This window comes from Palaemon carinicauda, chromosome 7 (genome assembly GCF_036898095.1).
Source record: "Palaemon carinicauda isolate YSFRI2023 chromosome 7, ASM3689809v2, whole genome shotgun sequence".
In the NCBI taxonomy this organism is placed as follows: Eukaryota; Metazoa; Arthropoda; class Malacostraca; order Decapoda; family Palaemonidae; genus Palaemon; species Palaemon carinicauda.
Window position 1 is genome coordinate 108,213,176 of NC_090731.1, and position 17,500 is coordinate 108,230,675.

At 38.5% G+C, this 17,500-nt stretch overlaps 1 protein-coding gene across 1 annotated transcript in view; it reads left to right on the forward strand.

The window, feature by feature from the left end:
• LOC137644477 (glutamate receptor 1-like) overlaps positions 1-17,500 on the forward strand; it is a 1,072,045-nt gene that overhangs the window by 1,052,194 nt on the left and 2,351 nt on the right. The window contains exon 17 of the mRNA XM_068377451.1: positions 17,419-17,500. This exon is cut by the window's right edge and continues 24 nt beyond it. Coding sequence (XP_068233552.1) covers positions 17,419-17,500 — 82 coding nt within the window. The remainder of the gene's footprint in view (positions 1-17,418) is intronic.

Below are 17,500 nucleotides of genomic sequence, written 5' to 3' on the forward strand. Positions count from 1 at the left end.
ATAACCTCCCTCTGGTTGAGGGCAATATAGGCTTCTTGGGCGGGACAGGGGTAAGAATAGATATTCTTTCATTCCTCGATTTTACTTGTCCGGGTTTACGGCACAATTTCGCAACACAACTAACTACCACTGTTTCACCATGTATTCAAATCACTTAAACACTTGTACTCGCAACTTTCAACCGGTGGTCACTAGCCGTTTTCCCGAGAAAATCATTCATCTTCCCGTTTTTCTCTTGTAACATTAAGTATAAGGTATTCACATCTACACATTCTTTAACACTGCCTATCCTCAAGGCTGAACTTTAATCCTGCAGCCACTTACCATTCCGGAACCGCCCCTGTCCCAGCAACCAGGAATCATATAAATACATGAATAATACAGCATCCGCCTGATGGATCTCACTTGACCTATTTAACCTCTGATGGTTTTTAGGTTCACTCAACAATGTTATACGTATTTCCACACCCAGCAAAATCACCACAACATTTTACGCTTAAATTTAGCATCAACCTAACACATTGTTATCATCATGTTTATTTAAAACACGTCGAAAGAAGAAATGAGGCCTGTTCAAACAATAAAAACAGCAATGGAAAAAAAAAATTCTACTCATCAACTTGAGGGATGTCACGTATGCAGGGTTAAGGAGTAATACTTTTGAAAACCACCTCTTCAGGTACCACACATATGTGTGCCTGATGATGTTCAGACACTGCACCATTAACAATGCTTTGTATCACAACTGTGCTAGACTTAACCATGTTTACTCGGTACGGACCCAAATACGCTTGCTCTTGTTTGTGTTTCCTATGTTGTAATCGTTTCAAGTACACACGATTGCCCACAAATACTTTTACCGGTGTGGTTTTGAACTGACCATCATACTTTGAGCTGGGATTTTCATTAGCTGTTTTTAAAAACCTTTCAGTGGTGTTCATTACTCTCCTCAAAAGATTTAATAAATATACACAGTTTTGCTCAGTTGAATAATTTGGCAATTATTGCGAATTAATGAAGACCGTATATGGTAACACAGGATCCTGACCATACACTAAAAAGAAAGGTGTGTCCCCGAGCTAAGCATTATATGCAATGTTCAAAGCTAGCTCTGCTGTAGGAAGCATGGCGTGCCAATGAAGGGGTTCATCAGCCACTAAGTAACGTAAAATTCGCACTACTTCTCTATTATGCGATTCCACTAATCCATTTGCTGAAGGCATATATGCGGTCACTGAAAAGTGTTCAATTTTCATCAAATCCGTGACAGATTTCACCACCTTATTTATAAACTTAAGACCATTATCACTTATCAAAATTTTCGGGCAACCAAACCTAGTGAATTTGCAGATTTATCCAACATTGCGTAAGTATGACTGTACAAAGTAAATGCATCCACAAATACAGATATATACTTATGTCGTGTTAACCCAGTAGGAAATGGTCCTACTACATCCCTATGCACTCTATAAAATTTGATGGGAACAACCGGCCACTTTCTGGCTTCCGGTAGTGTTTTTATTTAATTCTCTATAGACTTTTTCATTCCTAACCAAAAGAAGGATTCACGTGCTCTTCTTAATGTTCTATCAATACCTAAATGCCCTGCATACGAACTTGCATGTACAATATGGACGGCTCATTTAATTAAAGAGGGAGGAAGAACTACCCGTACTCAAAATTCCCCTCCCCTCTTCTCGTAAGCACAATGTAAGACATCATTTTCAATAATGAATTTATCACGAGGCACATTCAGAAATGACGTGTAACTCTCCAATTCCCCTTTAATCACTGCTTGCACTCTTTCCATCCATTCCTCTTTTTTCTGTCCCCTTCAGACTTCTTTTATGTCCAAATCTCCCAAATCAACCAAACCTGCATCATCAGGGCATTCATTCTAGACACCCCTGGTCATGTCCTCGGTCATCAACATATCTTCCCGTTCGCCGTTTGTATCTCTCTCTCTCTCTCTCTCTCTCTCTCTCTCTCTCTCTCTCTCTCTCTCTCTCTCTCTCTCTCTCTCTCTCTCTCTCCTGAGTCGACTCTCTCTCCCCCATCCACTGCATGTGCATCGTGAGAACTCTCATCCCACTCTCTCTTTCCTCTCTTATTATGGGGGTCTTCACTATTTTGGTTACGGTCTTCGTTGCTCTTTTGTGTCCTAGTTGTTACTCCTATTATTGCATTTCTAGAGAGAGTGTCAGCTACCTTGTTAGCCTTACCATTATGTGGTGAAAACCCTTCATATTTAACTCTAACAATCTCTCAATCCATATCGCTTGATGAGAGGTCAAATCATTTTTATAATACAAATCACGTAAGGGTCGATGATCACTTTGCAACTCAATCAACTGACCTAATGAAAAGAACCGATGTCTTTCTAGAACCCAAAGAATAGCTAAAGCCTCTCGATCGAATGTACTATAATTATTTTCTGCCTCTTTTAACGCCCGGGAAGTGAAACAAATGGGTCTCTCTCTGCCTTTATCATCTTGTTGAGAAACTACGCCACCACAATAGCTACGTTACTCGCATCTGTTGTCACTAAAAACGGGCGATCAAATCTAGGATATGCGAGTAATTCATTGCTAATTAATGCAGCTTTCAAATGGTTAAAGGCCCTTTCTTCTTCCTCTCCCCAATTTATTACTTTTTGTTTCTTTAAAGCATCTAAGGGTCTCACTATCTCTCCAAAACCTCTTATGAATCTACGGTAATACCCAGCGAGCCCAAGGAACCCCGCTACTTCCTTAGAGTTACGTGGCCTGGGGAAATCTGCAATAGCCACTACTTTATTGGGGCAGGGTTTGATACCTTCTGGGGTTATTATCTGACCTAAAAATTCGACCTGTTTACAGAAACATTTGCACTTTGACAAATTTATTTTCATACCATTCCGTCGCAACGCTCCTAAAACTTTACGAATATGATTATTATGTTCTTCGGCCATTTTCCCTGCAATTATATCATTTAAATAAACAAGAACATTATGGCCAATTAGGGGTGACAAAACTGCCATCATTACGCTAGAAAAATGACTTGGAGCATTTTTAACACCGAAAGGAGGAAAATTAAACTGAAATAATTGATCGTTAGCAATAAATATACTTTTACATTTACTGTCTTCCTGAATGGGTATGTAATAGTATCCAGATTTTAAATCAACAGTTGTAAAATATTTGCTACCCCCTACTTTCACAAGTAATTCTTCGATTGAGGGCAATTGGAATGCATTATCCTTAGAGATTGCATTCAATTTACTATAATCAACACACAATCTTACCGAGCCATCCTTTTTCCTAACAGTTACAATTGGAGAAGCCCAGGTGGATTTGCTCTCCCCGATTATCCCTTGTTCCCTTAATTTATTAATTTCCCTTTTTATCTATCCCTGGAAATGAATGGGTACCTTATAAGGCCTTGACCTGATCGGGTCCGCCTGCCCAGTTTCAATGCTAAAGGGAAATCCTTCAATCCTCCCGAGTGGCTCATCTCCAGTTGCAATTACATCGGAACAATTATTGACAATGTCACTAACTACAGGCTGATATTCTGAGGGACAAAATTTTTGTGCTTGCATAATCAGATTCTGAGTTCGTTCGTCTGTACGGGCGGGAGTTGTGGCTCCCAACATTCCATTTATAAGCAATTTCACATAAGTCTAATTCCCACACAGAATCACTTCCTAAAACAACTCTTTTATTTGACAAATTAACTATCGTTATATCAGCTCTGTTCTCTTCAATTTCTGTGAAGCCCTCTAATATCATATGGGCCCACTTTTCATGGGGTTTCACAACTACTTTGGTTCCTTCCGCAAGAGGGCAACACGGGGTCGCAGATATACTCGTAAGGGTCTGGGGGAACAACACTTCTCCACTATCAGGTACAACTGTTACCTTACTTAAATGTGTCTCCGAGCTAACACACGCACTTACGGTCTCATGACTTTCTATCCACAAAATGTACCCTCCTGCTTTTACTGTTATTGTATCTTTCCCGCCCAAAATGCAAATTTGATTATTAGATATAAAGTCTATTCCAAGTATAGCCTAAATTCCTGGAATTCCCAAGGTGGGCAAGACAAAAAAATCATGTGTAAACTTCACAGAACCCACCTTGAACTGGACGATTGATGTATGGTTTATGTGTAGTTTATATCCTCCTGGCGTGTCAATAACAATGGATGCCGCTGACTGTAGTGGATTTGAAGATAATTTTTTTTTCAATCAATGAAACACTGGCTCCCGTGTCAATCAGCGCTCGTATGGATTTATCTTGCAGTTTGATCCTAACTGCTAGCATTCCCAGCCGGCCCTTACGAGATATCGGACACAGGCCGATGACCTCAGCTGCCATGCCGCTGCCCCTTGGTCCTCTCCCTAGTGCTGCAGGGTTGAGGCCGGGGGTACCGATGGAGGTCCCAGTGCCTGCTCTGTTATGTCTGTCGTCACTGCTTCCTCGGCTACTGCTTGTGATGTCATGCGGGGGTCATCAAACTCCCTCGCCTCCCCCTTCCTCTGTTCCCTTTTCCTTGGACGTTGGGCTGGTGGAGGTGTGCGTGCGCCCCAGCCTGCCCGCCCTGGGCATTTTTTGCTGGGCATACTCGAGATAAATGACCGTAGGCCTGACAAGTGTAACAGCGGGGGGATCCTTGGGTGGGGCATTTCACTCATTGGTGCCCCTCTCCCCCACAGTGCCAACCTCTGAAGGCTCTGCTAATCTGCTGACTGCAGTCCCCCTTACCTCTTTTCGGGTGTTGACTTCCTCTCATGGCTGCCAACTTCTCAGAGTCGGCCCCGTTATTTCCAGTCCTTTTTTCTTCTGGCAAACTCTCTAAATTGTTTTGTATTGCACTCACTATGTCTGCTACCGAGTGATTATTATCGAACAAATAACCACATAAATACGGGTTTACTAATCTGCGAATATGTTTACGGGCCATTGCCTTTTTATCACCTTCTGGGAGATTGGCACTCGGGGTAGCAAACGAATTACAATCCCGAAAAATGCGAGTAGCAAAACTAAGAATGGATTCACTTTCCCGTATTTTGGGTTTGTAATTTTCTTTTAGGTCTCCCTTTCTCGCATCAGGCAATGCATAATTCTCAACTAAACGTCGATTTATTTCAGTATAACTTCTTAAACTTTCTTGTGGCCAACACATTACTTCCATTGCCGGAGCATCTTTCAGCAATCTAATTATTTGAATAGCTTTTTCTTTTTCCGACCACCCATATGTGGCTACTTCAAAGTCTCTAAAAAACATTTCAATTGGTTGAAAACATTCTTTAGGCCTTTGATCATCGAAAGGCCTAACACTTACCCGAAGTTCTGGCAACTTTCGAACTACAATTTGCGTATCTTCACTCGGCTGTGCATGTGTACTTTCACTTGCGTGCATTTGGACTTTGTTTAAGTACGTCGGATATACTGTGCATGCACGTCGCTCCTATTCTCGTTCCACCAACAGTCTGTTTATTAACGGTTGTAAATTATCTTTACTTATTTTCCAATTCTTGCGTTCTAATTTTCTGTCTATATTCTTCATTGGGAACGCTATATCCCACTGCTCCTTTATTCTCATCTTCAGCAGCAGCCGTGTCTGCTATGTTAGTCCTTGTGTATCTTGGCATCTTGAACTTTTATTTCACCGGCTCAAAGAACAACTTCACTCACAGCATACACAAACAGACATATTTTTTACACCTGACACCAATATGACCCGTGCAGACGGATAATGAGACGTCAGCATATGGGTTTTCTTCATTTATTACAAAAAGTTTGTTCATAAGTAGCCTACACAATACACAATCTACCCTCTCAGGTGAGGGACTTATCAACTCGAGTGCTCGCCAGCTACTAACTACTGCCTTCATTATCAAAATGTAGCCATTGAAGAACATGCAGACACATAGGTTTTAGTGGAATACTCATGAATATTGAGTTCATTTACCTTCATAATATATATATATATATATATATATATATATATATATATATATATATATATATATATATATATATATATATATATATATATATATATATATATATATATATATATATATATATATACGTATATATATGTGTATATATATATATATATATATATATATATATATATATATATATATATATATATATATATATATATATATATATATATATATATATATATATATATATATATATATATGCATATATATATATATATATATATATATATATATATATATATATATGTATATATACATATATATATGCGTGTATATATATATATATATATATATATATATATATATGTATATATATATATATATATATATATATATATATATATATATATATATATATATATATATATATATATATATATATGTATATATGTATATATATATATATATATATATATATATATATATATATATATATATATATATATGTATATATATATATATATATATATATATATATATATATATATATACATATATATTTATATATGTGTATATATATATATATATATATATATATATATATATATATGTGTATATATATATATATATATATATATATATATATATATATATATATATATATATACATATATATTTATATATATATATATATATATATATATATAAATATATATATACATATATATATATATATATATATATATATATATATATATATATATATGTGTGTATATATATATATATATATATATATATATATATATATATATATATGTATATATAGGTATATATATATATATATATATATATATATATATATATATATATATATATATATATATATATATATATATATATATATATATATATATATATATATATATATATATATATATATATATATATATATATATATATATATATATATGTATAATTATACATGAATTCCAGTCTTCTTTGTTTGATAATAAACTTGAAGTAATTTCCTTCTGTTCAGCTTCTCATGCCAATGTCTTCGCAAATTCTTTTTCGATGGAAGTACGAGCCAGTTATAAGTGAATCAATACTTGAGTCCTTATGCTTTTGAGATATGACTGAAAGGATTCTATTCAAATAGGGAAACCTCTTTTTGATTACCGATGTTAAGTTGATTGTCAGCAATAGCTTTATTAGATTAATGGAATACAAGATAGCCGGCTACTCAAAATAAGGCCAGTTAAATATAATTGACTTTATTCAACATGATTAACAAATTCTACCAATTTAAATTATGCAATAACAAGCGTGAACAAGCTTTTTTTTGTATTATTATCAGCACATTAAACAGTAAGATATAAAAGGCAAGAGTATTACAGTATATAAATGTATTTTAAACATGTGCCACACATTGCTCCCACCGCACTAAAAAAAAAAACATGTATGTGTATTAGGGGGCCTGATATAAAGGGACAAACTGTAGGATAGTCATATAGCAAGAGGTCCAGTCTCCCTGTGGTTTGTGACTCATCACGAAGAAAGGAGGGCATTAGCAGTGGCTTGTTAGTGTTGGTGAACACAAAAACATGCATTATGGTCTTTAATTTTTTTTTTCTTTTCTGGGGGACTTAAATTTGGAATACGACAATAAATTTTTCCACAATAGGACGTAGGCACTGGAGATTGTTAGAGGTGGTTGCAGATGGAAAAATTAAATAAGTTCCCATACACCATTTTAGCTGATGAGACATCCAGGGCATCCTTAGGAGTTATCCTTAATTCTAAGAGAACACAGGAAAGTTCAGTAAATCAGTTGGAGTGAATGCATTTGGACATCAAATCTGATTTAAAGTTTGGGTGAAAACGTTCAACCATTCTATTGCCGCAGGATTGTAGGCACTAGTTTTAAGTAGGGTGATGCCCAGGAGATACACTAATGATGACAACAATGGAGAGGTGAAAGTGGTATCCCTGTTAAAAGTAATATGCTAAGATATCATATCTCGTTAGCCACGATAAGAGGAATGTTGATTTACATGTGGTTGATGCTGCAGTTTGCATGGGGATGGCTTCAGGCTGTCATACACTAAACGAGTAACGCTACCCTTGTGATGTGGGCTGGGGATTTTATATGTCAACATGAAACTGGGCAAAATTATGCTGAGGTTAAGGAAAAATCCCCACTCCAAAATCTATTTGTTGATGTACTTTTGAAGTTTGGCATGAAGTACAAGCATGGACCGCATCCTTAGTATTCATAGTAATGGCGTGCCAAATGAACTTCGTCCTCAGTAGCTGTGCAGTAGATCAGCACAAAGAAAGTGAGAGGCCCTGGAAAAAATCAAATCCCTTTTTGCACATAGGGGCTGGTATCGACGATCATGCCCTACCAGTGCAGATATCACAGAGTAGGGTAGAGTTTGACTTGTCGAGAGTAACATCTTCCAAACGGAAGGATATGCAGGATAACCCGCATGCTTGGTACTTTGGATCTTTTCATGAGGTTTTGCAAAGGCATTGTAATCTAATCTAGATGACTGGCAGTCACTATGTTACTTTAAAGGGCATCGGCAACAAGATTTCTGTTCCCTAAAGACGTTTTGAAAGGATCTGTTTATTCAACCACGACAGAGAAATGTCGGAGTTGATGGGCAGACCATATGTTGGACTGTTGAGTGAAGGCATGTACCAGAGGCATGAGGTTCATGCGAATGACGAAGTGCATAACTTTTAACAAGTGGCAAAAGTGACAGATAGCCAAATAAACTGCTAGCAATTCTCAGTCGAAGGTAGAGTAACCGGATACTGCCTTGAAAAGTTTTCTACTGAAGAAGGCCAATTGGCGGGGCAAGCTGTTGACCACCTGCTCAAGTACTGCACCAATAGCAACATCAATAGCGTCGGTGAATAGAAGGAGATTGGCATATGGAACGGGTAAAGTGATAGTAGTGGCAGTTGAAAGGGCATTCTTTTTTATTATAGACGGCTGCTTCATGAAGGGGATCACACATTAAGTCCTTTGGCTTGGACTTGAGAGAGGCTTAGATGGGCTCAGAATGGCGGTGATGGCCGGCTAGAACCGTAGATGATAGATTATTATGCCCAAGAATTCTTACAATGTTTTGATAGTCGAGGGCATAGGGAAGTTTTGAACAGCTGATACCTTCTCAGAGAGGTGGTGGATGCCTTCAGAGCGGATGTGGTGCACTAAAATAAATACTTTTATGATAGAAAAGGTATACTTCTCGTACCAGTGTAAAAGTGTGTTCTCTTGTTGGGGGTTGAGAGCGATGTGTATATGGCGGAGGTGTTCCTCTTTGGAAGAAGAAAACACAAGTATATTGTCCATGTATCATACGCAGATGAGGATATCAACTAAGATGGCATCCATGAGACGTTCAAAAGTGGCCTTATCATTATGAAGGCCAAAATATCAGTAATTGAATGCATGTATACCCAATTAGGATGTGTTGGCAGTCTGGGGATGTTTTCTTGGTTCCTGGGTATCTGATAAAATCCTTTCAAGAGATTGCAATCGGATAACACGATCCTATTGTGCACGTAAGAGGTAATGTTAGAAAAGTTGGGGAGGGGTTAGTGATCCAATCTGTCTGCATGCTAGAACAAGGGTGCAGGGAGCTATCCATCTTTAGGATTATGTATAAGGGTGACGACCATGGTCTTAAGACCTTTTGGTAAAGGCCTATTATATCCACGTAGGTGAACGTTTATCGGCTGCTAAACGAACTGGGGACTGATACCTGAATCTGGCAAACACATGGGCCCCGTCATCTCGGTATTGTGAGAGATTCTGTGTTTGTCAGTAACCATGTGTGTATGGCGAAGTTATGTTTAGAAGAATTCTGAGTATAACAGTAGGCGATGGGGGTTGGTCTCCATGGGTGCACTGATGTGGAGTGCAAGAATGGAGGGGGCAGGTTGAAGAAGTGTTGATGAGTATGAGTCTTTGTTGACTAAATATAAATGACCCTCATCAACCAGGAAGGGGAAATGAGCGAGAAAATACTAACCAAGTAGTGGCAGTGTTTCATCTGCATTGAGGAATTTCCAATGGTATTTGGCACTCCCAAACAGTAGTGTGAATATCTTGTATCAATGGTTGGAATTTCAGAACTCTTAGCAGCTACAAGGTGGATGTTAGCATTCTCAGAATGTCCCCATCATGTCCTAAGGAGTGACATTGGTAGAAAGGAATGGTAAGCATCAGTGTCTACCCAAAATTTCACACTCGTATCTACATCATGTAAAAAGAAAAGATTAGTGACAAGGGAGGCTACCACAACAGGTGATGGTCTACTTTGAAATTCTTTTGTACACTGAAAACACTGCACATTTCCTCCCAGTATCCCGGAATTTGGAGTTATAATAGTTGAACTGCAAATAATAGGCCTCAGAGGTCGTTGGTTGAGGCGTGATTGAAGGGCGGCATGTGTCGGTAGTGAGTGGCTTTATCGCCACTCCATCATGCCATGTGACGGGCACCTGTATCTTCTCATATTCACATCAGCTTTGGTCTGTATTCAATAGTTGTCCTTTCCATCTGGAATGGAGATACGTATTATAGGTCTTGAAGATGGGGAAGAGGCTGTCCATAAGAACTTCCATTTTGGTTATCAGATCCCTCATGGGTAAGGTAGCGATATTGACAATGGTAGCTCATACAGGTTTGGGTGGGCGATATACCCAAAGGGCACAATGTAGGCTCAATTCCCGAGGATAGCCATCTGCAGCTTGATACAATCAAGAAATAATGGTAATTTCATGGAGTACAAGCGAACCCTTATGTTCCTATGGCAGTTGTTAAGAGAGAGGAAAAGGTATGGCTATATGGATGGCTGGCGATGATTAGTATTGCTTTATTAGTTATGTCTTGGGGGTATTGTACGCTATTAGGGCATCCTATTGGTTTTTGAGCCTCAGGAAACACCACGAGGATATAGTCTACTTTGCTGCTTGAATGAGTCATTCCTTGATGCAAAACAAAACTTCAATTTGTGACCAACAAAAATTTATCTGTTGGCAAATGATGTCAGATTTATCGAGTTGGCATGTGTCAAAGAGTCAGGTTCAGTTAGTAACATAATAAAAATGGTAGTGCCCAGTGGTGGGTGAAAAAGGCGGTGAGGAGCTGATCCTTTGGTAGTCACCAATATGGAAAAGTAGCTGTTAAATACTAACAGAGAGGTGATATCAATATAAATTACTTTATTCAACAAGATAACATGCTTATATACAATTGATTGAGGGCGGCAATAGACCAAAAATTATAACAATGGGAAACATGCAATGACAAGTTTAAACAGGTAGTTATATTATCAGTGCGGTAGAGGGCGAAAGATAAAGAGAAGCAATAACATTACACTGTATGAATGCATATAGAACACATACGGTACAAATGCATAATCCTGAATACCAGAAATTCTCTCTCGTAAAGTTATTAGAATGTTATAAATATTTTCTAAAGAGGTAGTTATGTAAATAATTTGTGCACCTCTGACTCCCTCCCATCTGCCTATTGAGTGACAGCAACTGCATCGCCATAAAGTGTTCCAGGAGATCACAGTTAGTAATCAATACTTACAAGGCCCATTCTAATTACCACAAGTTACAGATATTGTGGAACAAAAACATTTCATAGATCAGAATCTAAATAGAGAGCTCTATAGAAACATTTTTCTAAAAAAAATAATGAATTTGACATACTTTCTAATATTTATGATTACAAATGATATTTTGGACTGCCACTAATGAGCCTTAATCTGACATGAGAAGATGTTGAAAGAGCACTGTACTGCACGTGTCTCATACATGATTATACACTGTAACAGTACTGTTTTATTTTTTTTTATTTATTTATGGCTCACTCTTCACCACTCTGAAAATAGAAAAACCTGTATAAGCTTGCTAGTTCATTTTTTGGTTCATTTGAATTTTTATGATGATCTTGCTCGCAAGTACTTATATATAAGCTCATTATCTGTTTGATAAAGTTCAGTTGCATTCTTCTTATCTCTTTGTTTAAACCTAACAGCCCACTCGCACATTTGGTGCCTGCCAGAAGACCAGCTCACTAACACCTTCCCCCTCAATACTGTTTGACGATGCATCCCTCTAATCCTGACTCTTCTATCAATGCCACATTCATGAATAACCACCTTACACTAATACAGAGGCATTTGACTGGTTTCAACTCACTTAGGTTCAGTTTCACATAATGGGTGTGACTTGCTCAATTACCAAGGCAGACTATATTCTAGTGGTGATCCCCAAGGACACTTTCTCGGAAATCTGATTGCCTTTGCCACCAAGGGGACTTCCTAATAGCAAATAATGCACCAAAAATAGTAGAGCACAGTTGTGAGTGAAAAAAGTGGTGTGGAGCTATCCTCTTGTAGTCAGCAATATGGCAAAGTAGCTGTTAAGTGCTAACAGACAGGTGATATCATTATAATTTACTTTATTCAACAAGGTAACGAGCTTATATACAAACAGGTGAAAGCAACAATAGCCCAAAAATTTAAACAATGTGAAACATGTAATAGCAAGCTAAAACGGGTATTTCTGTTATCAACGTGAGAGAGGGTGAAAAATAAAGAGAAGCAATAACATTGCAGTGTATGAGTGGGTATAGAACATAAGAACATGAGAATGTTATCGAATATTTTTGATGAGGTAGTTTTCCTCATTCCCACCATTCCCTTCATTTGACTGGGTTCAACACAATAAGGTTCAGTTTCGCATAAGGGTGTGACTCGCTCAATAACTAAAGCAGACTATGTTCTTGAGGCGATCCCAAGGACACTTTCTCAGAAGACTGATTAGTTTTGCAACCAAGGGGACTTTCCAAAAGCATACGACGTACTTAAAGCGTCTCTTTGGGAGAGTTACTCACTATCACCAGCTTCTCGTATAGCCACCCTTTTCAGCTCTATTAACAAATATTTTTGGACAAAAAGGCCTCGCTTGATCTCAGGGAAAGTATCAGTAATGCTTAACTGCAACCTGTCACAGATGACTATCCTCGAGAGTTAACCCTACTTCTTGTTCTTTGGGTACAACGCCTATCCCCAACGTCGATATTACTCCCATAAAGGACCTGATGACCAAAAGGACAGCAACTAGACTACCTTCAAGACCTCTATCAACACCTCCAATCTTGACGAAAAAGACAACTATTCAGCTATGATTAAATCTGACATAAATATATTAGATCATAGACGTCCACCCCTTGACACGGCAGAGCGGTTACAAAGCTGCTTACCTCCCACCTGTGCCACCACTCGCTCAATGACCTGTACAGCCACTTTCTGATGCCAATCAACTACAATTATGCTACTACTACTCTAGCTTCGGGACTGCTACAAAGAATTGTACGAACGGTTGTCAGTGGCCAAAAAATGTGTAATTAGGTCATTGCTTGTGGTGGTGGCCTCTCATATCACTATTCTTTTCTTTTTACATGATCTAGGTCTTTGGTAGAGGTCATAGGTAGACAATACTGGTTTCCGTTCTCTTGTACAAAAGCCACTCTCCAGGGCACGACATATTCATTCTAAGCCTGTTGATTTACACCTGGTAGATGCAAAAGGATATGCAATCCCTACCCTTAGGTATAAGACCCTCACATTGTCCTTTGGATGCGTTAAATATCGATTGAAGTTTCTTGTTGCTGACGTCATATTGGCAGTCATCATTGCAAATTTTCACTCCTATCTATACCGCATGGTTGTTGTTGTTCACAGACGGTTAATACAGACTTGTTTTCTTTAACACCTCTTCAATCCACATCTCCAACCTTTCCCCTCACATCAGCACACCCACAAATTCCAACGCCCATCTCCTCAAGCTGTACTTTAAAGTCTTCCTTCCAAAACTTCATCAAATACCCATGGTTCCTGCCAAGCACGTACTTATCACCATATCAAGACAGCAGGCCATCCAGTTCTTGTTGGATTCAGGCATCTGCCACTGAAATATTTGGAAGGCGGTGAACAAACATTCTATGAAATGGAAGAAATAGAACTTTCTCAAAATTCATTAAGCCCATGAGTGTCACCCTCAAACCTCGTCCTGAAGAAAGTTGAGTTCCATGTGCCCTTTAGATGATTACAAGTGTCTGAAAAAAAGTAAAAAGAACTTGATAACTAACCCCTCCCAAACACTAACGATGTTACCATCTACTTGCACAAAGCAAAGTTTTTCTCCAAGCTTAACTTCTTCAAGGGGTATTATCAGGTCCTCATGAACCCAAGACCTCCATCACCACCCCCTTGGTACATGAACATTCAGTGACTCCTGTTTTAGCCTTCACAATACTTGGGCTACTTTTCAACACCTCATGGGTGGCATTTTAGTGGACTCTTCTTTTGTGTATGTTATGTAGACGACATACTTGTATTCTCTTCCACCAAAGAGGAACACCTCTGTCACCTATGCATTGTTCTCGGGCGCCTACAACAGAATGGCCCCGCAGTCCGGTAATACTAGTGTACTCTTGGTGCTAACAAAATATCATTCTAAAGGCACCGCAACATTCCTGAAGGTGTCCATCCCCTCCCTATGAAGGTAGCCGCTGTTCAGAACATCCCTTTACCCTTTGCCATCAAAGCACTATAAGAATTCTTGGTCATGATCAACTATTATCACAGGTTCCTGCCAGCCATCATCACCAGTCTTGAACCCTCTATGCCTCCCTCAAGGGCAAGCCAAAAGATGTGAAGTGGGGTCCCCTTTAAGTAGAAACCTTTTGCAATGCAAATAATGCCCTATCAACCACTGCTACTCTCACTTTTCCTGTGCCAAAGGCCTACTCCATTCCACCAACACCAATGTTGTCGCTATTGGTGCAGTAATCAAGTATATGGTCAACAGCTTGCCCCACCCATTGGCGTTTTTTAGTAAAAACTCTCCAAGGCAGAATCCGTCTACTCTACCCTCAACCATTAATTGCTGGTGGTGCATTTGGCTCTCCGTAACTTTCACTACTTCTTTAAAGGTATGCCCTTCGTCTTTCACACAGACCAAATGCCTATTGTGCAGGCCTTCACATGATAGGCCGACTCTTCGTACGGAGGTTACCTTCGACATCTTCCTGCCATAGCTGAATACAATTGGGCTATTCAACACGTCCTGGGAAAATGAATCCAGTTGCTGATGCTGTGTCAAGAAACATATTGGCTTCCATTCATCTGGGACTGGATTACAACACCTTGGCAGAAGCCCAACGAAAATAGCCATAGTACCAAGATATATGGTATTTTCTATAATCCTCCACTGGGAAGACGTTGCCTTTGATGACTCCAACTTCACCTTTCACTCTGATGTCAGTACTGCTAGACCACAACCATGGATACCTGGCCCCATGCACTGACAGGTGTTTGATTTCATTCATGGCCTTTCACATCCTTCACACTGGTTACTGGCCATCTATTAAGGACGATGTTCATTTGGCACGGCATTACAAAGAATACTAAGGATTGGTTACGAACCAGTATTTCATGCCATACTTCAAAATTACATTAACATATAGATCCAGGAATGAGCACCTTTCATAAAGCTCAGTGTCATTTTGCGCATATTTATGTCGATGTAGTAGGTCCCCTACCCATATCACAAGGACATTGTTACGTGTTTTCCATCATTGACCGCTCCACTTGTTGGCCCAAAGCCATTCCCGAGCAAATTGCAACATCCGCCTTATGAACATCTATCTCACTCTCACGCTGGATAGGTAGATCTTGGACATCATTACGAATCACTTTGATGTAACCCTACATCAGACAACTGTCTACAAACCTGTTGCCAATTGAAAGATTGAACGTTTTCATTGCAACTTCAAAGCAGCTTTGATGTCCCACTACAATGACTCTTACTGATTTTTTCATCTTCCCTGGGTCATCCTGGGACTGAGGACCACTCCTAAAGAAGCCCTGGATGTCTCGGCAAATGAAATGGTATTGGTCGTCACTGTTGAATATCTTCCGTCTGCAACATCCCCCAACAATCTCCAGTGCTTACTTCACACTGCGGGAAAATATACATCCTGCCGCCAAACTCCCAATCCCCAGCGAAGCAACAGATACCGACAGATCTGCACAAGGCATCACACGTTTTCTTGTGCTACGACACTAACAGGCCACCACTAACAGCCCATTACACAGGCCCATTCGTCGAGATTTGCTACACCATGCATGGCAATGAAGACTATGTCTCCATTGATCAACTAAAACCTACATATTTCCGTCAAGATGACCTCCTACAGTCCACCTTTCAAGAACAGGCGCCCTATTTCACGTGTATGTCATTTTTAGGGGTGACCCATTCACAGCACGTGTTTCAGATACGCTCGTACACTGTAACAGTATTTTTTTTTTCTTTTTGTTGGTTCTATTGCTTGCTCTTCCCTACTCTGATAACCTGTGTGTTCCTGCTAGCCCATGTTTTGGTTTGCTCGAAATTTTTTTACGTCCTTGCCTGCAAGTACTTTCATATAAGCTCGTTGTCTAGTTAATAAAATTTAGTTGTATCCTTCTCACCCCTCTGTTATATCCTAACATCCCACTTGAACAACGTCTACTATGGAAGTTATTTTTTTACATACGGTACCTCTCAGAGGACCACCAGATACTGATCGAGTAGAACTGCGATCAGGCTTAATAAAAGGAGCCCGAATTAGTGGCTGTGATTACATACTTGAATTCATTGTCGGCAGAAATGAAAACAGCATCCAAAATTGCAATTATTCGTTCACTTTAGAAAATCTATCTACTCGGGCTGAGCCCCAATATCCCGAGTGAAGTATGTAACTTTTTTTTTCTTTTTTTTCTAATTACTTGACGTTAATAAGTTTGAAGGGTTTCCATTTCATTACTAGTGCCACATTTTAACTTTCTGGAAAACAAGTTTTGATTTTTTCTACTTAGAAAAATAAGAATAGAGAAATTTTTCCTTGAGGATATTTTAAATGATTATATATAATTTTGAGGTTGTGATATTTCACAAATTATTAATAACCTGATGCATTTCTGACAAATTTTTTTATATATGTGTTAGTATATTTATCTTTAATAAGCAATTGCTTGTTAGATATACCATTCCCCACAACGCTTTATACTTTAGAAAAGTATATATTTTTAATAAAACAGCGTGTTCCTTAAAATGTGAAAATTCCAAAGAAATCAGAAACTATTTCTATAGTTAGGATATTTTATTGTCAATGACCAATTCCGTATAAGTGGGATAGAACGATTTCAGTAACGGAACAGATAATTTTTTAAAAAGTAGATAGGAAAAATATAACATTCAGTAAATCTTTCAAGATAAAAAATCAGTTCTTAAGATTTTATATAAGCTTCAAAGTTTTTTCTCTGGTTTTCTATTATTTAATCGGATTTTCGTAAAGATAGATCATCTTTTTCTCTTTTTCCCTCTATTCCCACAGAGAGCGCCTGAACTTGGCTATTTTAAGCCTCAAGGAAAACGGTGATCTCGCAAGGATTAAAAATAAGTGGTGGTATGATAAC